We start from the raw sequence: 25,458 nt of genomic DNA, 5'->3' as shown, positions 1-25,458 counted from the left end.
ATATACTCGTTCCTAATCCTGTCCATCTTCATCACTCCCAATGAAAATCATCTTCAACCCTGCCACCTCCAGCTCCACCTCCTGTCTTTTAATCAGTACAACTGTCTCCAAACCATATAACATAGCTGGTCTCCTGTAAACCTTCCCTTTAACTCTTGCTGGTACCCTTCTGTCACAAATCACTCCTGACACACTTCTCCACCCACTCCACCCTTCCTGCACTCTCTTCTTCACCTCTCTTCTGCACTCCCCCGTTACTTTCTACAGTTGACACCAAGTATTTAAACTCATGCGCCTTCGTCACCTCTACTCCTTGCATCCTCACCATTCCACTGTCCTCCCTCTCATTCACACATAGGTATTCCATCTTGCTCCTACTGACTTTCATTCCTCTTCTCTCCAGTGCATACCTCCACCTCTCCAGGCTCTCCTCCACCTGCACCCTACTCTCGCTACAGATCACAATGTCATCCACAAACATCATAGCCCACAGAGACTCCTGCCTGATCTCGTCTGTTAACGTGTCCATCACCACTGCAAACAAGAAAGGGCTCAGAGCCGATCCTTGATGTAATCCCACCTCCCCCTTGAACCCATCTGACATACCAACCGCACACCTCACCACTGTCACACTTCCCTCGTACATATCCTGCACCACTCCTACATACTTCTCTGCCACTCCAGACTTCCTCATACAATACCACACCTCCTCTCTCAGCACCCTGTCATTTCTCTAAATCCACAAAGACACAGTGTAACTCCTTCTGGCCTCCTCTACACTTCTCCATCAACATTCTCAAAGCAAACATCACATCTGTGGTGTTCTTTCGTGGCATGAAACCATACTGCTGCTCGCTGACCATCACCTCTCCTCTTAACCTAGCTTCTATTACTCTTTCCCATATCTTCACGCTGTGGCTGATCAACTTTATACCTCTGTAGTTGCTACAGTTCTGTCCATCACTCTTGTTCTTGAAAATCGGTACCAGTGTGCTGCTTCTCCACTCCTCAGGCATCCTCTCACTATCTCGATTGGGTATTTATCTTGACAACAGTGATCGTTCTAGTAGTTTTTAAGTTCCGGTTGTTGTTTGGGACGGTTTCAATATTTATTTTCAGTTGTTTTTTTACATTTCACGTTTTATAGGCCTTGTTACGTTTGCTAAGATTCGCAATATGTTTTCCGTTCTGTATTTCAGGTAATATTTTCACCTTTTCAGCTTTGCTCTTCAAGTTCGATCATTTCTCTCTTAAGTTTAAATAGTTTATAGATAGTACTATAGTTCATAAATATATACTAGTTTACAAATAGTTTATAAATATAAGTTTATAAATACAAGTTTATAAATATAAAAAATAGCTTATAAATATATACTATAGTAGGAGCAAGACGGAACACCTATGCGTGAATGAGAGGGAGGACAGTGGAATGGTGAGGATGCAAGGAGTAGAGGTGACGAAGGTGTATGAGTTTAAATACTTGGGGTCAACTGTCCAAAGTAACGGGGAGTGCAGAAGAGAGGTGAAGAAGAGAGTGCAGGCAGGGTGGAGTGGGTGGAGAAGAGTGTCAGGAGTGATTTTGTGACAGAAGGGTACCAGCAAGAGTTAAAGGGAAGGTTTACAAGATGGTAGTGAGACCAGCTATGTTATATGGTTTGGAGACAGTGGCACTGATGAAAAGACAGGAGGAGGAGCTGGAGGTGGCAGAGTTGAAGATGATAAGATTTTCATTGGGAGTGACGAAGAAGGACAGGATTAGGAACGAGTATATTAGAGGGACAGCTCAGGTTGGACGGTTTGGAGACAAAGCAAGAGAGGCAAGATTGAGATGGTTTGGACATGTGAGGAGGGGAGATGCTGGGTATATTGGGAGAAGGATGCTGAATATGGAGCTGCCAGGGAAGAGGAGAAGAGGAAGGCCAAAGAGGAGGTTTATGGATGTGGTGAGGGAAGACATGCAGGTGGCTGGTGTGACAGAGGAAGATGCAGAGGACAGGAAGCGATGGAAACAGATGATCCGCTGTGGCGACCCCTAACGGGAGCAGCCGAAAGTAGCAGTAGTAGATAAATAGTTAAATAGTACTATAGTTGTTAAAATGTTAATTTAGGTGTCAGTTGCTTCATAACAGCCATACTAACATATACAATGCATTAATATCTCAATTGGGTATTTATCTTGACAGAATATAGAGTTTAAAAATCGGCTGTCATTTTGACCGCTCATGGTCGTTTTAGGTAGGAGTGAAATCCCAGTCGTTCTGTTTCACCATGTGTAACGCTGGGCTTGTGTAGGTGGAGAGAGCTAGCAGCGTGTGGCTAGCTAGCAAGAGCCCCGGGATAGCCGATTAGCTCAGAGAGTCGACGGATAACGAGATGGGGATTTCAACACTGCTACTTTATTCTGTAGTGTATTACATAACATTGACCACACAATGCCAGGTCTCCACGGCACCACGTTCACCGATCATACCAGAACAGTACAACACAGAAATCATAACCTGCACCACCTTGTTATGGGGAGAGTTCGTTCTTGTGGACATCGGTCGAAGCAGCACTGAGAACGGCTCTACTGTAGTGTGTCACAACAAAAAGAATACCACTATTTGGTATTGCAGCACTACTATATATTTACCGGACTGTGTGTGTGTGTGTGTGTGTGTGCGCGCACATCTCACCTTTAGGAGGCCCCGGACCAGCATAACCCAGCTGTGTAAAAGTCATGCCTTCATCAGCCAGCTCCATCAGGTCATTCAGGGCCTGGCTGCCGCCCAGGAGTGACCCTGCACCTGGGGTGGAAGGAGTTGAGGAGGAGGCCATCTGGGAGGATGAGGGGAGAATGGCATTTTTGGCCGCAGACAGAGGAGTACCTTCCATTGTGCTCTTATTGTCTGTGGAGGGTTCAAGCTTCTGCTTTGATGAGATGACACTGTCAACCTAGAAGTAAATGAGTGACAAGTTTTAGGTTAACATGTACACAAGACTGAGCTGCCACAATGTTTGTTATCAAATCAATGCAACTGAATTTCAATGCACATGTAATAACATTAGGGGGTCGCCACAGCGGATCATCCGTTTCCATCTCTTCCTGTCCTCTGCATCTTCCTCTGTCACACCAGCCACCTGCATGTCCTCCCTCACCACATCCATAAACCTCCTCTTTGGCCTTCCTCTTCTCCTCTTCCCTGGCAGCTCCATATTCAGCATCCTTCTCCCAACATACCCAGCATCTCTCCTCCACACATGTCCAAACCATCTCAATCTTGCCTCTCTTGCTTTGTCTCCAAACCGTCCAACCTCAGCGGTCCCTCTAATATACTCGTTCCTAATCCTGTCCTTCTTCATCACTCTCAGTGAAATCTTATCATCTTCCTCTCTGCCACCTCCACCTCCGTCCTGTCTTTTCATCAGTGCCACTGTCTCCAAACCATATAACATAGCTGGTCTCACTACCATCTTGTAAACCTTCCCTTTAACCCTTCTGTCACAAATCACTCCTGACACACTTCTCCACCCACTCCACCCTTCCTGCACTCTCTTCTTCACCTCTCTTCTGCACTCCCCCGTTACTTTCTACAGTTGACACCAAGTATTTAAACTCATGCGCCTTCGTCACCTCTACTCCTTGCATCCTCACCATTCCACTGTCCTCCCTCTCATTCATGCATAGGTATTCGGTCTGGCTCCTACTGACTTTCATTCCTCTTCTCTCCAGTAAATACCTCCACCTCTCCAGGCTCTCCTCCACCTGCACCCTACTCTCACTACGGATCACAATGTCATCCACAAACATCATAGTCCACAGAGACTCCTGCCTGATCTCGTCCGTCAACCTGATCACCAACCCAACCTGAAGAGCAACATGATAATATGACAGCTAAAAATAGATCCCCACACCTATGTATACACACTCACATTGTTCCACTTAACTTTCTGCTCATTTTAGATGTAATGGCAGTGAATACATACAGCACAACCCCTCTCAACTAGCAACTCACATTACCTCCTGGCATTAAGAAGCTTAGCTGCTATAGGCAGGGGTGAATGTTTATGGTAGGGATGTGCATTCGACCTGAGTTCCCCGTTGGAGTACCTGCATGAAATTAGAAATGAGTACTCAAGTACTCGGTACCTTAACTGATGCACATACTACATGCACACCTTGGCCACACTTACTATGGGTATGTCTTACCATTCAATTAAACTCTATTGGCTAAGGGTTTTCATTTCATGAATCCACAACTTAAACCTATGCAAATGAAATTGGCTCATTAACTATTATAATTATATATATATATATATATATACACTACTACTTTCGGCTGTTCCCGTTAGGGGTCACCACAGTGGATCATTCGTTTCCATTTCTTAAATATATATATAAATACATATAAATATATATATATATATAAATACATACATATATATATATATATATATATACACACACACATATATATTATAATAGTAACTAGATAAACTGCTATATAAACGTAATCCATTATTATTATTATTAATGTGCTCCACTCTGGTGGGCTCACAGCGGTGCCAGGCAGTGCTAGTAAAACATGATGCCAGATTGCTTTTCGCAGTCTTGTGTTTACTAATTCAAACCTTAGTTTCATATATGTTTTTAGTGTAAGTATACAGCTCATTTTCAAATACTGGGGTTCTGAATGTATACTAGAGAACTTGTGCCAATGCGGCACGAGTATGGCACTTCAGTCTGCACTGAAGGACCCTGACTGAGTCTTTCACCAGAGGGCAGGAGCTGGAACTCAGAGCCAAGGACAGAAGTGTTGAAGTACAAACAAACACCTCACCTTGGCTGATTCCGGAGGTGCTATAAACTCCCTCAGCTCCAGCGTGTAGAACTCGAGCAGGGAGCTGGGCCCGTCATCCCGCAGTGCACTCTTTTGCCAGAGGACAGCAGCACCGCTCCATGCGGGCAGGTTGCTGGAGCAGCGGGTGGGAGTCGGGGGTGAGGGGGTCCTGGTGCGCAGCAGGAGGGCCGAGACACGTTCCTGGATTCTTTTCTGGGCCGTCTCGGCATCCTGGATGAGAAGCAGAGGAGGGGGGCGAGGGACAGCGTCCTTTTTCCTCTTCCCACGCCCCTTACCTGCACCGGGTCAGAGGACACGAGTTCAGGTGCTATTCAGACAGACAGCAGGCTTACAAAGCTGAGGTCAGCATAACTTAAACTGTGGGTGGTTTTAGCCCAAATTCTATAGGGGTGATTTAGGGACGAGGAAGAGGATGAAGAACAGCAACAGATTCTGTACATGCTCGCACCGCAACATGGCGATGATGTGTACTTTCTGAAGACAGGAAGGTTGTTATGAGATAAAATGTGTAGATGCACATGACAAGTTCCTCCTTTCCTTTACTGAATAAAGAGATACCCGTCATTAAAGAGCGGACACGACTTGTAGTAAATTATTTCCTCAAGAGGCGCCAACTGTGGCTAAGCTTGGCCCTCCATGGTGAGGGGTCATCTGCTGCAGGGGTTCCCAAACGTCTACACGCTCTGAGCCACTTGTGGAGATACTTTTTGACCCGACAACCACCAAATATTTTCTGCAGTAAAACTAGAAAATGTTCAATACCTCAAAGGGGAGTCAAAAGGGAGATAACTCACAATCCTCTCTATATTCTTTGTCAGTGCAGTAGACATAACAGTAGCGAAGATAGAGCCCCACAGACACTTGACGCTTTCTTTTTCTAAAAGTGCGCCCTCTACAGGAAAGGCATTATGGGTTGCATGGGTTTTTTTTCCCTCACTCGCCAAACAAAATGTATTTATTGTGGAAATCACGTGACAAATGAGGCCTCCTGCTGTGACCTACATGTGGGTTGCAAACTATACTTTGAAAACCACAGATCTAGCTAACAGTGCCCCCTGAGCTGATGGTGGTCATGTGGCTCGGGTCCTGGGCTGTTCCGGTGGCGTCAGGACACTGTTATCCTCTTTCAATGTTGTATTGTGTAAACGCAACATCCATTGCATGTTGTCCATCTTGGGAGAGAGACCCCTCCTCTGTTGCTCTCCCTGAGGTTTCTTCCTACTTTTTCTCCCTGTTAACCTCACCTCACCTCATCTAGGTCGTCTGTCAGGACGCCCCATAAACGCTTCCACACGGCATTCCCAACTATCCCGCTCTTTCATGATCATTTTTGGCGCCTGTTGGTTCCCTGTTATTTTAAAGGGTTTTTTTTTTTTTAGGAAGTTGTTCCTTATCTGATGAGAGGGTCTAAGGACAGGATGTTGTGTTGCTGTAAAGCCCCCTGAGGCAAATTTGTAATTTGTGATATTGGGCTACACAAATAGAATTGACTTGATTTGAGCTGTAGGGAAATCGGTATCGATCTTACGGAACCAGCATCTCCAGTAAAAGTGCAGTCATTCACCATGTGTCACAGTGCTGCTCCGTATTTAAAATCACTAATGAGCTAGTGAGATCATCCCACACTGGTATCTAACACCCCTTTCACACTGGCAAAAAACCCGCTAAACATCCGCCTTTGGTCAATCACTGACCACCACAGGCGGATGCTAGCGGGTTTATTTGGCCAGTGTGAAAGGGGTGTTAGAACAAGGTAGGATCCTGTCTTGGATGTTGTGGGTGGGAGAGTGGCTGAAGCAAAAAGGTGTTGCACTTTGAAACAATCAACAATTTTTTTTTGGGGGGGGGATTTTTTTTCTCCCCAAATGTATCCAGCCAATTGCCCCACTCTTCTGAGCCATCCCGGTCGCTGCTCCACCCCCTCTGCTTATCCGAGGAGGGCTGCAGACTACCACATGCCTCCTCCCATACACGTGGAGTCGCCAGCCGCTTCTTTTCCCCTGACAGTGAGGAGTTTCGCCAGAGGGACGTAGCGCGTGGGAGGATCACGCTATTCCCCCCAGTTCCCCCTCCTCTCTGAACAGGTGCCCCGACCAACCAGAGGAGGCGCTAGTGCATCGACCAGGGCATATACCAGACACATACACAGCAAATTCTGCCTGTAGGGACGCCCGACTAAGCCAGAGGTAGCACGGGGATTTGAACTGGCGATCCCCGTGTTGGTAGGCAACGGAATAGACCGCCACACTACCCGGAGGTGGAGGTGTTCACTGGGGATGTGGGGTGTCAACATGTCACAGAAAAGAACAATTCCAAGGTGCACTCTTCCATATCTTATTAACAAGTCTTTATTGTACGTGGCTAATTCATAACAAGATTAAGTACAAACACAACAATGTGATGCGGCCACACTTGGCCTTCGTAAGGGAGCAGAGTATAATAAATAAGCAGAGTATAATTAAATAGCCAAGTACAATAAAGGATTTCTGATAAACTACGGAGAAGAATGCCTCGGAATTCTGTATCTTTTCTTAGTTTACAATTCAGTTGGTGTAAACTGTCACACCTGCGTTGTGCCTCCAGATCAGCTGTGGCATCATGGCGGTGTGAGGGACAGCGGTCTCACTTTTCACTTCTCTTCCCAGCTCACATCCTCTTTGGCGCTCCTTCTCCCTCCCAGTCTCCTGCTCAAGCAGGGAGGAGGACAGCGCCAGGGCCACCATGGTGTCCTCATCCACAGGCTCGCCCTTCTTCCTGGACTTCTTCCTGTCTGGCGGATCAGGCCCAGGTGGCCCTTTCCTCTTGGAGCCTCCAACCTGCGGACTAAATAGGAGGTGCAAAAAAATAAAATAAAATCTGGTTTTCCTGACAGATATTTGGGTTAACATAAGTACCTAACAAATTAGGATTGCACGATATATCAGCCATCTTATCGGTATGTCCACATCTGGACAGACATAAAAATCATGTCGCACCGATATGAGACACATCAGTGATGTGCCAACGACGATGACACGTGTTGATGAACTACAGCCTACAAAGAAATGTAGGCCCTATTAATTTTTTTTCTTGGATTTCCCCCCGTTTTACTCCCAAATTGTACCCAGCCAATTACCCCACTCTTCCAAGCCGTCCCGGTCGCTGCTGCCCCCCCTCTACCGATCCGGGGAGGGCTGCAGACTACCACATGCCTCCTCCGATACACGTGGAGTCGCCAGCCGCTTCTTTTCACCTGACAGTGACGAGTTCCACCAGGGGGACGTAGCATGTGGGAGGATCACGCTATTCACCCCAGTTCCCCCCCCCCCTCCAAAACAGGTGCCCAGACTGACCAGTGGAGGCGCTAGTGCAGCGACCAGGACAAATAGCCACATCCAGCTTGCCACCCGCAGACGTGGCCAACTGTGTCTGTAGGGACGCCCGACCAAGCCGGAGATAACACAAGGATTTGAACTGGTGATCCCTGTGTTGCTAGGCAACGGAATAGACCGCCACGCCACTCGCACACGCCACAAAAAAACATTTTTAATTGAAAACACTGTGATAGTATTTTACAAGGACACTTTCAAGGATTGGCCTGTTGTAGAACACATCCAAGAGCAAAGATAACTGAAAATGTTATGCCAAAATAAATGCAATGCAAGTTCTGATAAATCAAAACAGGTACTAATGAAGCAGTGCTTTTCAGTTGTCGGCATCTGCACCAAGCATCACGGTTACACTATAATAAAAGGTACACTCCACTGGGAGGAACTAAGTCACACGGTGGTATTACATACACTACCGTTCAAAAGTTTGGGATCACATTGAAATGTCCATATTTTTGAAGGAAAAGCACTGTACTGTTCAATGAAGATAACTTTAAACTAGTCTTAACTTTAAAGAAATACACTCTATACATTGCTAATGTGGTAAATGACTATTCTAGCTGCAAATGTCTGGTTTTTGGTGCAATATCTACATAGGTGTATAGAGGCCCATTTCAAGCAACTATCACTCCAGTGTTCTAATGGTACAATGTGTTTGCTCATTGGCTCAGAAGGCTAATTGATGATTAGAAAACCCTTGTGCAATCATGTTCACACATCTGAAAACAGTTTAGCTCGTTACAGAAGCTACAAAACTGACCTTCCTTTGAGCAGATTGAGTTTCTGGAGCATCACATTTGTGGGGTCAATTAAACGCTCAAAATGGCCAGAAAAAGAGAACTTTCATCTGAAACTCGACAGTCTATTCTTGTTCTTAGAAATGAAGGCTATTCCATGCGAGAAATTGAAGATTTCCTACACCGGTGTGTACTACTCCCTTCAGAGGACAGCACAAACAGGCTCTAACCAGAGTAGAAAAAGAAGTGGGAGGCCGCGTTGCACAACTGAGCAAGAAGATAAGTACATTAGAGTCTCTAGTTTGAGAAACAGACGCCTCACAGGTCCCCAACTGGCATCTTCATTAAATAGTACCCGCAAAACACCAGTGTCAACATCTACAGTGAAGAGGCGGCTGCGGGATTCTGGGCTTCAGGGCAGAGTGGCAAAGAAAAAGCCATATCTGAGACTGACCAATAAAAGAAAAAGATTAAGATGGGCAAAAGAACACAGACATTGGACAGAGGAAGACTGGAAAAAAGTGTTGTGGACGGATGAATCCAAGTTTGAGGTGTTTGGATCACAAAGAAGAACGTTTGTGAGACGCAGAACAAATGAAAAGATGCTGGAAGAATGCCTGACGCCATCTGTTAAGCATGGTGGAGGTAATGTGATGGTCTGGGGTTGCTTTGGTGCTGGTAAGGTGGGAGATTTGTACAGGGTAAAAGGGATTCTGAATAAGGAAGGCTATCACTCCATTTTGCAACGCCATGCCATACCCAGTGGACAGCGCTTGATTGGAGCCAATTTCATCCTACAACAGGACAATGACCCTAAACACACCTCCAAATTGTGCAAGAACTATTTAGAGCAGAAGCAGGCAGCTGGTATTCTATCGGTAATGGAGTGGCCAGCGCAGTCACCAGATCTGAACCCCATTGAGCTGTTGTGGGAGCAGCTTGACCGTATGGTACGCAAGAAGTGCCCATCCAACCAATCCAACTTGTGGGAGCTGCTTCTGGAAGCGTGGGGTGCAATTTCTCCAGATTACCTCAACAAATTAACAGCTAGAATGCCAAAGGTCTGCAATGCTGTAATTGCTGCAAATGGAGGATTCTTTGACGAAAGCAAAGTTTGATGTAAAAAAAATCTTATTTCAAATACAAATCATTATTTCTAACCTTGTCAATGTCTTGACTCTATTTTCTATTCATTTCACAACATATGGTGGTGAATAAGTGTGACTTTTCATGGAAAACACAAAATTGTTTGGGTGATCCCAAACTTTTGAACGGTAGTGTACATCCATCCACTATCCGAACCGCTTATCCTGCTCTCGGTTTAGTACGGCTGATTCACCTGACCTACATGTCTTTGGACTGTGGGAAGAAACCCACGCGGACACGGGGAGAACATGCAAACTCCACACAAAGGATGACCCGGGACGACCCCCAGGGTTGGACTACCCCGGGGCTCGAACCCAGGACCTTCTTGCTGTGAGGCGACTGCGCTAACCACTGCGCCACCGTGTCGCCCGGTGGTATTACAATGAAATGATAAATACTGGTATCAGTATCGTCCAGAATGGCTACGGAAATGATCATTAATCTGGTAAAAACTTCTTCAATTTCGTGGATCCTCACTATAAATCTCTTAAAACCAGAACAAAAAGGTACTAGAGCAGGAAAACCGTTCTTTAGTATCAGACCTGAACTGGTCCTTTCACTGGCAGCCCTACAAAATATATACAACAGTTCAACAAGATGACTCGACAAATTACTCAATCCAACAAAATCATGGTGTTTCATGGCATTACAGGTCATCTTGACCAGTATTATGGTACAGATTAAACAATCTACTTAGCACTGAGTAACACACACACACACACACACACATATATATATATATTTATTTTTTTTGTGTGGATCTTTTCCTCTTTTTTCTCCCCAACCATACTTGGCCAATTACCCCTCTTCCGAGCCGTCCCGGTCGCTGCTCCACCCCCTCTGCCGATCCGGGGAGGACTGCAGACTACCACATGCCTCCTCCGATACATGTGGAGTCGCCAGCCGCTTCTTTTCACCTGACAGTGAGCAGTTTCGCCAGGGGGACGTAGCGCCTGGGAGGATCACGCTATTCCCCTCTCGCCCAAACAGGTGCCCCAACCAACCAGAGGAGGTGCAGGAGGCGCTAGTGCAGCGAACAGGACACATGCCCACATCCAGCTTACCACCCAATTGTGTCTGTAGGGATGACCGACCAAGCCGGAGGTAACACAGGGATTCGAACCGCTGATCCCCGTGTTGGTAGGCGACGGACTAGACCGCCATGCCACCAGCACTGAGTAACATTATTCACACCACAGCTAACTGTTGCACGTGTTTGGTTAAAAGTGTAGCGATAGAAGCCACGGTGGCTTACTGACAGCTGGTTAGCAGCGGAGCCATTCTGGGCTTCAGCAGCCTGCCTCTGCAAGGCCTGCAGCAGCACGGCCGGCGTCACTCCCAGATCCGAGGAGCAGCGCTTTAAGTGGGCGGAGCGACTTTTCTGGGACTTGAACCTCTTTCCGCAGATGGGACAGTCGGGGACACCAGAAGGAGGGGGAGGTGCCGGCGCCTTTTCCTCTCTCTCATCCAAACACCTGCAAAAGTGATTTACCAACAAGAGCACAGGCAGGCAAGACAGTGAGAATGGAAGGAACTCGGTCATGTGGCGGTACACACTGGCGGGCAGGTTTTGGCTTGAGCGAGGTCGGGGGGTTGGGGGGGTGGAGAGAACCAGGAATGTCACTGCTGGTTTCTGAGGCTCACATGTGTATGAAAAGCGGGCTGAGCCTCGCAAAGACATAACAGTCAAGACCGTGCTTGAGACTAACCTTGAAATATTGTTCAACTGGAAACCTCGGCACCAGCAAGGGGACCGTAAACTGTTTTTTGTTGTATTCAATAAAATGTTCTGGACTGTTCTGAGAACGCCGGTCTCAGTGTGACCTAATATAGTAAGTCTGACCTGTGCTATACAAGTAATACACATTGAAGTGGGTAGTTTAAGCTGTCTCAACAGACATGAATATCCAGTGGTGAATAGTAAATGTATTATAGGTAGTCTGTCAGCACTCCATACTACCACAATGGCGGTGCAGATTTTGCTAGCAGTGTACTGAGCGACATCTCACACAGGTTTGGATGCAGTTTTATTTTCAACTTATGTGTGGCTTTGACCCTTGCATTACTTACTATGGTATTTCTTGATACTACCGAGCCTTCTTCTTGAGGCGTTAGGGGCCACATTTAACAAGGTGTCCACATAACACCGTTACACGACTGCACCCACACGCATGTGACTGGAATGAGGAAATATTCTGCATGTAAACATCCATCCACCCATCCATCATCCAAGCCGCTTATCCGAATTCGGGTCGCGGGGATGCTGGAGCCTATCCCAGCAGTCATTGGGCGGCAGGTGGGGAGACACCCTGGACAGGCCGCCAGTCCATCACTGGTCCGACACATTCACACCTAGGGACAATTTAGTACGGCCGATTCACCTGACCTACATGTCTTTGGACTGTGGGAGGATAATGGGGCCCCTGGCCCCTGGAGGAAACCCAAGCAGACACGGGGAGAACATGCAAACTCTACACAGAGGACGACCCCCAAGGTTGGACAACCCCGGGGTTCGAACCCAGGACCTTCTTTCTGTGAGGCGACCGTGCTAACCACTGCACCACCGTGGCCCCCGCATGTAAACACAGCTGCTGTAAATCTGAATATCCAGACCTGTTGAGGTGCTGTGTGCGTCCACCAAGCGTCATATGAGACAGGTCTCTCTGGCAGAGCTGACAGAAGAAGAGGCCTCTATCCTCCAGGGTCACAGCTTGGGCCTCGGCTGTCTCCCTGTCCAGGTCTTGCTGCAGCTTTACGGCCAGCGCCTTGTCGCCGTCGCTGAACTCCGGACGGAGGACACAGGTGGTGGGCACCGGTACGTCTGGATAAAATGGGAAGGAGGAGGAGATGATTGTACAAGTAAAAGTGGGCTGGTGAGGAAAATTCACTAAACGCTCATAGTCAAGTCAAATTTAATTTTATAGCCCAAAATCACAATTAAGCCCGAGAGGGCTTTACAATCATACCATATTCTGCAACAGACGAAAGCGGAATGAGTGTTTCGGATGAGTAAGAACGCCACAGAAAAACACCTTACTATCAGGTTTAAAAAGAGAGAGAAACCTCAGGAAGAGCATCAGAGGGATCCCCCTTCCAGAACAACACGCAACAGGAGCCGAGCGGACAGAGAAACAGCGACAGCTTTACAATAACCACTCAATGAAACACTTAAGATTAAAGTTAGAGTGAAACAATGCAGATTGTATATATTTATATATATATATATATATATATGTGTGTGTGTGTGTGTGTGTGCATGTATACATACACTGATGAGCCAAAAAATTATGACCACTCAAAGGTAAACCGAACACCGCTGATCATCTCACAACGAGGGCACATGTCCAGGTCTGAGTAGACTGGATGGTCAGAGAACAACGTGGTCCTCGTACTCAACATGTCGGATGCAGGAGAAATGGGCAGGAGTAAAAATCTGAGCGGCTTTGATAAGGGCCAAATTGTTATGGCCCGACGACTGGGTCAGAGCATCTCTGAAACGGCAAGGCTTGTGGGGTGCTCCCGGTCTGCAGTGGCGAGTGCCTACTGACAGCGGTCCGAGGAGGGACAAACCACAAACCGGCGACAGGGTGTTGGGCGCCCGAGGCTCATCGATGCGCGAATGCAACGACGGCTATCCCATCTGGTCTGAACCGACAGAAGGTCTACTGTGGCACAAGTCACAGAATATTTTAATGATGGTTACGGGAGGAATGCGTCACAACACAGTGCATCACACCCTGCTGTGTATGGGGCCGTACAGCCGCAGACCGGTCAGAGTGCTCATGATGACCCCTGTCCACCGTCGAAAGAACATACAACGGGCACGCAAGCATCGAAACTGGCCCTCGGAGCAGTGGAAGGAGGTCACCTGGTCTGATGAGTCCCACTTTAAAATGACAATATTTCATCTAACAGACGCTTTTATCCAAAGCGACGCTCACCATTGGATATTCATGTCTTTTGAGATAGCTTAAACTACAAACCATTTTCTTTTAGATCACGTGGATAGATAGCCGTGTACGTGTGCACCGTTTACCCGGGGACGGGATGGCACCAGGACGACAAGCTGGCGGAGGCAGTGTGATGCTCTGGGCAATGTTCAGCTGGGAAACCCTGGGTCCGGCCATTCATGTGGATGTCATTTTGACACGTGCCACCTACCTCTAAACACCGTTGCAGACCAGCTACACCCCTGCATGGCAGCGGTATTCCCTGATAGCAGTGGCCTCTCCCGGCAGGATAATGCACCCTGCACCCACTGATCGGGAATGGTTTGAGGGACACAATTAAGTGTTCACGGTGTTGCCCTGGAATCCAGATTCTCCAGATCTCAACCCAATTGAGCATCTGTGGGATGTGCTGGACCGACAAGTCCGATCCACAGCGGCTCCACCTCGCAACTTACAGGACTTGAAGGATCTGCTGCTCATGTTTTGGTGCCAGATACCACAGGGCACCTTCAGGAGTCTTGTAGAGTCCATGCCTCAACGGGGCGGCACTATTCTGGCAGCACACAGAGGCCCAGCGACATATTAGGCGGGTGGTGATAATTTGGCTCATCAGTGTATATTATGATCAGTCAAAACATTACAACCACTGACACGTAAGTAAACAACATTGATTATCTGATTGGAATGGCACCTGTCAAGCCCAACCCTAACCGTATATACCGGGCAACAAGTCAACAGTCAGTTCCTGAAGTTGTGTTGGACGCAGGACAAATGGGCATGGGTAAGGATCCGAGCGACTTTGGGAAGGGCCAAATTGTGATGGCCAGATGTCTGGGTCAGAGCATCTCCAAAACGGCAGGTCTTGTGGGGTGTTCCCGGTATGCAGTGGTCAGTACCAACCAACAGTGGTCCAAGGAAGGCCAACCGGTGACAGGGTCATGGCTGCCCAAGGCTCACTGATGCACATGGGGAGGGAAGGCTAGCCCATCTGGTCTGATCCCAGAGAGGAGCTACTGCTGCTCAAACTGCTGAAAGAGTTCATGCTGGCTATGATAGACAGGTGTCAGAACCCGGTGCAGTACCTCTGGTCTCACCTTGACTCCTCTGTGCCGGAGTAACAGCGTCACCCTCCGTCTCGGTCGGCTTGCTGGAGCCGGAGTGCACCAGCCTCTGGGGATTGACTCGCTTGAACTGCTGCATCCTGTGCAACACTTTCTCCTTGGCCCCTAGACTCTTATAGGCGACGCGGTCGACCGGTTCGGACGCGCCGGGATCCGCAGAGGCAGGCGGTTCGGCGTCTCCGGAACCAGGCACATCCCCCCTACCGACAGACGGCTGGCCGTGGTGCAGCTGTTTAGCCCCGGCGGCATCAGCATCCTCGGCGTCGCTGCGGGCAGGCGGCGCTTCACTGCGGAGAGCGGCGCGTTTTGAGCCCCGGACGGCGTCTCTCCCCTCCGGCCGCCTCTTGCTCGGCTCCGCGGCGGCTGGCTGCGCTGAGGACGGCGGGTTCCTCTTGCTCCGCAGCCCGGTGTCGCCGGTTGTCTTGCGGACACGTTTTCGCAGTTTGGAGCAGAGGTCGGCAAAATCCTGGTCTGAGTCGTCCATGATGAGGCTGTGTTCTTCTTCTTCTTCTTCTTCGGACACTCGGGCTACTTCTTCTTCTTCGGACACTCGGGCTACTTCTTCTTCTTCAGACACTCGGGCTACTTCTTCTTCTTCGGACACTCGGGCTACTTCTTCTTCTTCAGACACTCGGGCTACTACTACGCGACACTGGCCAAACAGAGGACCATCGGGACGGAGCCGCTCGTCCGTCGCGCCATGATAACCGGCGGGGTCTCCCTTCCCGCGGACGCTCTCCGCCGCACAGCAGCTTTCACCGCTGCACCTTTACACGTTTCGCTTCGTGGTGGCACAAAAAAAACACCCAATCCGTGGATCGGAAAAGTGGCCAAACGCCTTGCGACGTTTTCAAATGACTTAGAAGCAACCGTTTGCTCGTCTTCCTGTCACGCGACCGAATGCAAAGCAACACATCCGTGTCACGTGACGGCGGAGCGTTCAGTTCCCATGCGCCGCTACCGTTAGGGGGCGCCACAGCGGATCATCCGTTTCCATCTCGTCCTGTCCTCTGGGACACCAGCCACCTGCATGTCCTCCCTCACCGCATCCATAAACCTCCTCTTCTCCTCTCCCCTGGCAGCTCCATATTCAGCATCCTTCTCCCAATATACCCAGCATCTCTCCTCCACACATGTCCAAACCATCTCCATCTTTCCTCTCTTGCTTTGTCTCCAAACCGTCCAACCTGAGCTGTCCCTCTAATATACTCGCTCCTAATCCTGTCCTTCTTCATCACTCCCAGTGAAAATCTCATCATCTTCATCTCTGCCACCTCCAGCTCCACCTCCTGTCTCTTCATCAGTACCACTGTCTCCAAACCATACAACATAGCTGGTCTCACGACCATCTTGTAAACCTTCCCTTTAACTCTTGCTGGTACCCTTCTGTCGCCAATCACTCCTGACACTCTTCTCCACCCACTCCACCCTGCCTGCACTCTCTTCTTCACTTCTCTTCTGCACTGCCCATTACTTTGTACAGTTGACCCCAAGTATTTAAACTCCTACGCATTCGTCCCCTCCACTCCTTGCATCATCACCATCCCACTGTCCTCCCTCTCATTCACGCATATGTATCGGCCTTTCGGTCGTGATGTCACAATGCCTCTGATCCTTGGAAGATGGCGCCCGGCGTCGCGTTGCCCTTGGAAACGGCCCGAGTCCGAAAGACCGATTCCGTATTGCTCCTGCTGACTTTCATTCCTCTTCTCTCCGGTGCATACCTCCACCTCTCCTCCACCTGCACCCTACTCTCGCTACAGATCACAATGTCATCCGCAAACAGCATAGTCCACGAGACTCCTGCCTGATCTCGTCTGTCAACCTGTCCATCACCATAGCGAACAAGAAAGGGCTCAGAGCCGATCCTTTATGTATCCCACCTCCACCTTGAACCCATCCGTCACTCCCACCGCACACCTCACCACTGTCACACTTCCCTCGTACATATCCTGCACCACTCCTACATACTTCTCTGCAACTCCTGACTTCCTCATACAATACCACACCTCCTCTCTCGACATCCTGTCATTTCCACAAAGACACCATGTACCTCCTTCTGGCCTCCTCTATACTTCTCCATCAACATTCTCAAAGCAAACGTCACATCTGTGGTGCTCTTTCCTGGCATGAAACCATACTGCTGCTGCTGATCGTCACCTCTCCTCTTAACCTAGCTTCTATTACTCTTTCCCAAATCTTCATGCTGTGGCTGATCCACTTTATACCTCTGTAGTTGTTACAGTTCTGCACATCGCCCTTATTCTTGAAAATCGGTACCAGTATGCTTCTTCTCCGCTCCTCAGGCATCCTCTCACTTTGCAAGATTGTGTTAAACAATCTGGTTAAAAACTCCAATGCCATCTCTCCTAAACACCTCCATGCCTCCACAGGTATGTCATCAGGACTAACCGCCTTTCCACTCTTCATCCTCTTCATAGCTGCCCCCACTTCCTCCTTGCTAATCCACTGAACTTCCTGATTCACTATTCCTACATCATCCAACCTTCTCTCTCTCATTTTCTTCATTCACCAGCCCCTCAAAGTACTCCTTCCACCTTCTCAGCACACTCTCCTCGCTGGTCGGCACATTTCCATCTCTATCCTTGATCAGCCTAACCTGCTGCACATCCTTCCCAGCTTGGTCCCTCTGTCTGGCTAATCAGTACAAGTCCTTTTCTCCTTCCTTAGTGTCTAACCTGTCATACAACTCACCGTACACCTTTTCCTTTGCCACCTCTCTTCCCTTTCCGCTGCATCTCCTTGTACTCCTGCTTTCTTCATCTCTCTGACTATCCCCCTTCTTCTTTACCAACCTCTTCCTCTGTATAATTTGCTCTACTTCCTCAGTCCACCACTAAGTCTCCTTTCCTCTGTCCTGATGACACACCAAGTACCTTCCTAGCTGTCTCCCTCACTACTTCTGCAGTGGTTGCCGGAACAATCTCTCTTCTTCAACTTCCGCCATTTGATCCTTGGCTCTGCCTTCACTCTCTTCCTCCTCTTCGTCTTCACTGTCATCCTACAGACCACCATCCGATGCTGCCTCGCTAGGTTCTCCCCCGTCACCACCGCGCAGTCTCCAATCCCTTCCAGATCGCGTCGCCTACGTAAGATAAAGTCCACCTGTGTGCACTTTCCCTACCTGCCCATCACCTCTGTTCCCTTCACCGACACGCCCTCTGAAGTCCGCTCCGATCCCCGCTCTCCCCACCACTTCACCCAACTCACTCCGGGATTCTTCTTCCGCTTCCGTCTCACACCCAACTTCCGGTCCGGGGGCATATGCGCCGATAGCTCCAACACGCAAACCAGTAAAATGTCTCATCTACCGACGCTGTTTTATCGATCTCTTACCGAGTCTGTGCTCACGTTCTCCTTTCTCTGTTGCCGCGTGTGGGTATGCCCCCCCCCGAGCACCCACGCCCGCTCGGGGGGGGGGGGGGGACTAGGGATATACGGTGATCTTCCCACGTGCTACCTCCCCCTGGCGAAACTCCTCACGGTCGGGTGAAAAGAAGCGGCTGGTGACTCCACTGTTGGGCGTCCGGGTGGCGTGCTGCTCTATTCCGTCGACTACCAACACGGGGATCGCCGGTTCGAATCCCCGCGTTGCCTCCGGCCTGGTCGGGCGTCCTTACAGACACAACTGGCCGTGTCTGCGGGTGGGACGCCGGATGTGGATGTGCGTCCTGGTCGCTGCACTAGCGCCCCCTCTGGTCGCCTTTTCGGGAGGGGAGGGGGGAACTGGGGATATAGCGTGATCCTCCCACGCGCTACGCCCCCCCCTGGCGAAACTCCTCACTGTCAGGTGAAAAGTAGCGGCTGGCGACTCCAGGTGTATGGGAGGAGGCACGTGGTAGTCTGCAGCCCTCCCCGGATCGCCAGAGGGGGCGGAGCAGAGACCGGGACGGCTCGGAAGAGAGGGGTAACTGGTCAAGTACAACTAAGAAACACTGCCGGACTGGATTGAGGCAAAGCGTGGTGACATGCGGTGAGGTCACCTCTGAACACGTGGATTGGCAGCGGCACTTTGTGACTGAAACCCTGAACCTTCACGCGGGGGGGGGGGGGGGGAGGGGGGGGTTAATGCGGCTGAAGGGAGGACCCACACCGCGATACCCAAGTCAATGGAGTGACTCCAGTTCTTCTGTTGCACACAGTTTATTTAACAATATGGTATATAAGTAAGAAATGAGTCTTTAACCAGTTTATACAGTGATTTCTTTTTCTCTTCCTTATATTTATAGTATTTTGCTTAATAACTTGCAGATTTACAATAGGAGAAAAAGTAAATCCCCCTAATTCAAGTTTTTGTGAGAGGAATGAGGGTTGGTCATATTAAGTCGTCTTCAGGGTGAACCTCACAGAGCCCTGTTCCCTACCCAGCACACTACGTCTTGTGAAGCCTGGCGCGCAGGGCACCAGTCTGAGATGTGGCCTATTAACAGAGCTGCCAACCAGTCTTCATTCCAACTCACCCTAGGGGTCTGGCCTCTTTCTCACTCTCTCTTTACACTTTACAACATTTGCATGACAAAGAAAAATGTATGACAAACGTCTTTTTTTTTTAATGTCAAAGCAACAATTTTCTACACCCGCCGCAGAACAGGGATTTTGTGATTTCCAGGCCGCTAAAAAATGTAGGCTGTAGTCCATTTTGTTTTTTAATTTCTTTTTTGTTGTTGTTGTAAGTTTGTGAAAATGGTTGAAAGAGTGTTTCTTTTTGAGTAGCTGTGTCAGTGTCTTCATGTGCGTCTTCATACATGCCCCCCGTGTACACAACCTGCCGTAGTCCGTCTATTTAATGAGAACTGGGTGCTCATAAACACACACACACACACACACACACACACACACACACACACACACGGAGAGGAAGGGAGGGGTCCCCCCGAAGCTGTGGCCGTGAAAAATGGTACGACACTAGATTACAACTGCCGGGACCGAGAACCGGAGACGACAACGAAAAGACCTGGCGCAATTCCCGCACAAACTATTTTACAGTTTCAAAAAAAAAAAAAGAAAAAAGAAAGCTTGAAGTTTTCCAAAAGGTACAAAATAAAAGGTATGAATAATATAATGCAGTTCTTTTGTAAATTTTCTAAAAAAAAAAGAAAAAAAAAGAAACGAGGAAGGCATGAACCCATACCAAAAACCAAACCAAAGGAAAATAAGATCGAGCACATTTGGTCTCAACCAAAAAAATATATTCTTTGTGATTTCAATTTCTTTTAAGAAGCAATATGCAAATCCCTCAACATTCTAAGGAAGAAATACCGATCACTTGAGTTTAGGAATATACTACATTTCCTGGAAGTGTTAATTTCATTACTTTCCCCAAAATTTTTGTTTTTCTCTTTACAACTGCTGAAACTTTTTACATGTCAGTACAAAAAGTTATCAACCTTAGAAAGAACAAACGAAGCCCTATTACAGGACGAAAGGTCCAGGGGGTTTGGGAAGGATGGGTTGCAGGGAGCGAGACAGCTGGGTCTTTCAAGACAAAGTAGCTCCCAGGGAAAATGCTACAATCCCTCCACAAACTTCTCCAAAGTGTCCCCTGTAGCGTCTCCTACCATCCCTAAGTCACTGTTCAGCCCCCCTCGGTTGGGTGTATTAAGCTGCGGGAGCATGGCACTCTGTTCTGGTGCCCCCATGTGTCCCTGCTCCATGGACCCCGACAGTGGGCCTCCCAGGCCCGGGTGCGGTGACCCCGAAAGTGATGGAGGCGGGTGCTGGGGTGAGGGCTGTGGCTGGTTCTGAACCTGTGGCGAGGGGCTGGAATGTGGAGGTTGCTGCTGCTGGGGTTGTTGTTGGGAGGTTGGACAGGGCGACTGAACCGGCGCTGGGGAGCGGACCTGGTTGCTGAGGGTGTTGGCCAGGGTGGGCTGGCCAGGAAGGTGGGCTCCACCCTGCGTCTGGCTGGCCAACAGGTGGGTCTGGGGGCTCCTGGGGCTGGGCTGGGCTGGAGAGCCCATCTGTTGCTTCAGGACGGCCTGCTGTTGCTGAGGAAGCTGTTGTTGTTGCTGCTGCTGCTGTTGCTGCTGCTGCTGGAGCATGCGCTGGTGAAGCATGTTTTGGGTGGAGTCCAGCCCCATGCCAGGTTGGCCCATCTGAGCCATGGGTTGGAGCTGGCCCATGGGTCCCCCAGTTCCCCCAGCCCCTGCCTGCATGGCTAGCTGCTGCTGCTGTTGCTGCATACGGAGCTGAGAGTAAGTGGCTGCCGTGCCCTGGGTCTGAGGGGGAAATTGGCCAGGGTGGCCCTGAGTCATCACTCCTTGCTGCTGCTGCTGCTGCTGCTGCTGCTGCCTTAAACGCTGCCGACGGTAGAGCTCCTGGATTTGGGGGTTTGGGTTGTGTGCCGGGTTCATCAATTGCCCTTGAGGCCCTAATGCAGCCAGGCCCTGGGTTGGAGGCTGCTGGGGCGGTTGTGGGGGCATTCCAGGCCTCTGCACTGCCCCTGCCTGCATAGCCATGGCCTGCATTGCTGGCATGCCTGGCTGCTGCTGGCCACCTTGTTGCTGCTGTGGTTGATTGGCATGGTACTTAGCTGTTCTCTGCTTAATAAAAGCCGCCATGAGCTGGGGGTTGGACTTGAGGATGTTGAGCACTTGCTGCTGCTGTTGAGGTGAACTGGGAGACTTGAGGGTGCGGAGGAGGTCTTGGAGGGCGTTTGGTGCAATGGCTCCTGGTCTCTGAGGCGTCTGTGGCCGAGCGCCTGGCTGTTGGGGAACCATCATCCTCTGGGCCTGTTGTGGCTGCTGCCCTTGGGGCATCATGGCTCGCTGCAATGTCATGGCCTGCTGTGGAGACTGCCCTTGAGAAAGGCCTGGTTGTTGAGGCTGGGCAGTCTGCATGGGTCCCCCAGCTCCAGGCCATTGTCCAGGGGCCATACCAGCCTGCATGACCTGAGGCCCCCTGGGTCCTGGCACCATCTGCATTGGTGGTTGCATGGGACCTGCCATGCGCTGCTGTGGCTGCTGGGGGTTCAGAGGCAGGCCGTTCATGTTAACCCGGTAGTTCTGTTGGTTCTGCTGAGCCTGGGCCATCATCTCAATGTGCCGTGCCATCTTGACAGCAGCTGGGGGGGGCTGCTGCTGTGGGGGCTGCTGGGGTTGCTGGGGCGGCTGGGGGAGAGGAGACTGCTGCTGATGCAGTGGGGAAGCCTGAGGCCCGGGCTTGCCCTGGGACACCGGGGCTTGAGGATGTCCATTACGAGGTGCACTGGGGAAGCTTGGAGACATGACGCCTGTTGCGTTGGGAGTTGGGGGCTGGTTAGAAAGTGGCTGCTGGGGTGTCTGGGGTGTGTTGGGCTGTGAGTGGGGAGTGGGTGTGCTTGGGGCTGTTGAGGCAGGCGGGGATGGTAGGGGCATTGTTCTGCCTTGCATGGTGGCAATCCTCCTCCTCATCATCTGGGCTTGCTGGAGCCTGTGCTGCAGCTGCTGCTGCCGTAGCTTGTGCTTGATGTTCAGGCAGAATGGCACAGGACACTTATTCTCCTGACAGTGCTTGGCGTGGTAGCAACATAAAGCGATGAGCTGCTTGCACACGGGGCAGCCGCCATTTGTTTTCCTCTTGCAGCCCTTTGTGTGCTGCACCACCCTCTTCATCTTCTGGCAGGACGGCAGGGAACAGTTGGCATTGCGGCACTGGCAGGCGTGGACCAGAGACTGGATGCAGCGCTGAATGCTAAGACGCCGACTCTCCTGGGGGCTCTTGGAGGCTTCTCCACTCTGGCTGTTATTGTCATCATCCAGACCCAGGCCCCACTTAACCATTTGGTGCTCATGCCCCTTGGTGTTATAGCAATTTATGCACAAGTCAAAGTCCTGAGGAGAGACACAAAGGGATAGGGTAGTTAGTTAGGATCAGTAAGACCTGAATTTGAGTATGTATGGATTTTGCAAAAGTTTGAACAACTGTCTCATACTGTTAGAGTGCTATATTCCAAACTACTTGATGCAGAGCCGTTCCCCTTTTATGCTTTTAACTATTTTCAATACTGTTGAATGTACATTTTTTTCTTTTACAGTTTTGGATACTAAATACACAAAGGACGTCAAAAACACTAAGTAAAGCATTACGTTCTCTCACCTCACAAACAGTACAGTGCCAGCGTGTCTCTACGTGGTGCTTGCACTCATTACAGGTGTAGACGAAGCGGTCCTGGCCCTGGTTGTGCAGCTCCACCAGCATGCACATAGTGCTCCACTTGCACCTCCTGAGAGAGCTAAACTCCCAGTGCTTGTCCCGGGCCAGTGTCAAAAAGGCATCACGGCCATCCATCAGGTCACAGGTTAAAAGGGGGTCAGGGTCAACGATGGGCAGCAGGGTGTTAATCATGGGACCCGAGTGCAGGTGGATCACAAAGAATACCTTGAGGGAAGATGGGGAGAAAGGGAGGCTTAGAGAAGCATGACGAAACTGAGATGGGCATTCAGCCTGACATATTCATAGTGATTAGTCAGACAGACATAGGTGACCTAGTATAAGTAACCAAAGACAACAGAGAAGTACTTCATTTGCCGCAGTCAATCATTTGCTTATTAGTAAGGGTCAAGTTGTTTATGTTACTACACCTTCCAGAGGTAAATTTGAATCAAACCCCATTATAAAAGGTGGCTGTGTCGTGATGTGGTTGTCTCACCTCTTTGTGCTTCTCCATGTTGGCATAAAGCTTCTGGGACAGGTCATTGGCTACATTCGGCATCCCAGGCTTCTTCTTATTGGCTCGGCTCACACTGCTCTTGTTTTTATTTGTCTTCTTGTTGTTCTTCTTCTTGGCATTCTTGCTGTCACCCGGTGTTCCCTAAGGGTTAAAAAGAACGACCAAGTAAGCAAATGTCTTAAATACAGAAATCAGAACATTTTATTCTGTCAATAATCAACATACTGATGAATCCTTAGAAGCAAATTTGAGTTCTTCGTTTGTAGGGATGAGTACCGAAACCTGGTATTGAACGGGCCTTGGGGCGAAATTATCTAAGACCTTGGTACTGATAAACTCCGACGTTAACGGCTCTACTGTCGGTATTGGAGAAATTAAGAAAATAAATCTCCTATTTATTTAATGTTATCTTGCACCTTTTATCTCACCAACTCTGTTTCCAATTTGCAATAAAATTAAGACACTCAATTATTAATTGCTATTATTTCTAAGTATTCTGCTACTTTTACTACATACAATGTAGCCAGAGGAGTATATATCTAGTCTGACAGACGTAGCCCCTGAGCTGTTTCACACTAACAACAACTTGCACTGTTTGGTTTCTTCATTGATCTTTTTTTTTTTAATTTTATTTTTTCTCTCTTCTCTCTTTCCCAAAACATCATCAGTTTGGTTGGCCTACTACCTCCGTCTGTCCTTCAATTCCCGTTACAGTGTGTCTGTATTTAAACGTTAAAAGTGTTCACGTGGCGTATATTCTGGACGGCCAAGAGGCAAAATCCACTGCACAGCGAATCGGTTGTGTACTAACCTATCCTGCAAGTCGTCTTGTTCTGTTACGGCGAGCTTAGGAAACGATTTGGTGATTGATTTCAAGTTAAATCATTGTGTAAATTTATGTTGTTGGCAATGGGGAGGCAGTAACACTCTGCCCAGACACACAAAAATAAAGCAATGTTAATTCTGTTCTTAATTCGTGTCGTTTTTTTTTTCCCTCCTAAAAAATACCGAAGAGAACCAATAAGAGTACCGTTAAAGTGCCGGATAGAAGCAGTATTGGTAATAGTAGTACCGCTAAAATCTTATTGATACCCATCCCTACTTATTGATACCCATCCCTGCTTACTGGCACAACAAAGTTCTTGCATCTCAGTTCTCAAAACGATGACTGATTGCATCATCTTCACTATGTTCTTACTCTGTCTGATTCTTAGTCTTTTTTGCTGCACTCCGAGCTAAACTGGACCACTGCAGTACAACGTTACTGCAGTGGTCCAGTTCCCCCACAGACAGAACAAAACAAACACTTTTCTACTGCAAAGGTGTTCTAACCAAAGAAAACATCTGAGTAACGATAATTCAGCTTTGCTGATATATATTATCCTGACCTCAGGAGTATCACAGGCAGCAGTGTTCTCTTCCCTTTTCCTCTCCTCCTCCTCCTGCTCCAGCTCCTTGATACTCTCCTCGAGTACGTTGGGCCAGAAGTCACCCTCAAAGTAGGGCAGCTCATTTGCACTGGTTAGACGATCCTCTGTCGCCTGCTTGAAGATGTCCTGGAAGGCAGACACAAACAGAACAACCCCAACTGTTGAAAACACTGTCTCACCCCCGCCCCCCCCCT

General features: G+C 49.0%; 2 protein-coding genes across 2 annotated transcripts in view; both read right to left on the bottom strand.

The window, feature by feature from the left end:
- Nucleotides 1-15,647, bottom strand: part of slx4 (SLX4 structure-specific endonuclease subunit homolog (S. cerevisiae)) — a 31,606-nt gene extending 15,959 nt beyond the window's left edge. Inside the window, exons 1-6 of the mRNA XM_056279731.1 lie at nt 15,137-15,647; nt 12,706-12,913; nt 11,352-11,567; nt 7,408-7,664; nt 4,806-5,116; nt 2,676-2,880 (exon numbers count right to left, since the gene is read on the bottom strand). Coding sequence (XP_056135706.1) covers nt 2,676-2,880; nt 4,806-5,116; nt 7,408-7,664; nt 11,352-11,567; nt 12,706-12,913; nt 15,137-15,647 — 1,708 coding nt within the window. The remainder of the gene's footprint in view (nt 1-2,675; nt 2,881-4,805; nt 5,117-7,407; nt 7,665-11,351; nt 11,568-12,705; nt 12,914-15,136) is intronic.
- A 3,670-nt stretch (nt 15,648-19,317) lies between these two features.
- The window catches only part of crebbpa (CREB binding protein a), an 83,457-nt gene continuing 77,316 nt past the window's right edge, over nt 19,318-25,458 (bottom strand). Inside the window, exons 28-31 of the mRNA XM_056279514.1 lie at nt 25,223-25,390; nt 23,814-23,975; nt 23,261-23,542; nt 19,318-22,995 (exon numbers count right to left, since the gene is read on the bottom strand). Coding sequence (XP_056135489.1) covers nt 20,692-22,995; nt 23,261-23,542; nt 23,814-23,975; nt 25,223-25,390 — 2,916 coding nt within the window. The 3' untranslated portion in view covers nt 19,318-20,691. The remainder of the gene's footprint in view (nt 22,996-23,260; nt 23,543-23,813; nt 23,976-25,222; nt 25,391-25,458) is intronic.

This window comes from Lampris incognitus, chromosome 5 (assembly GCF_029633865.1).
Source record: "Lampris incognitus isolate fLamInc1 chromosome 5, fLamInc1.hap2, whole genome shotgun sequence".
In the NCBI taxonomy this organism is placed as follows: domain Eukaryota; kingdom Metazoa; phylum Chordata; class Actinopteri; order Lampriformes; family Lampridae; genus Lampris; species Lampris incognitus.
This window is presented reverse-complemented; position numbering and strand designations above follow the sequence as displayed.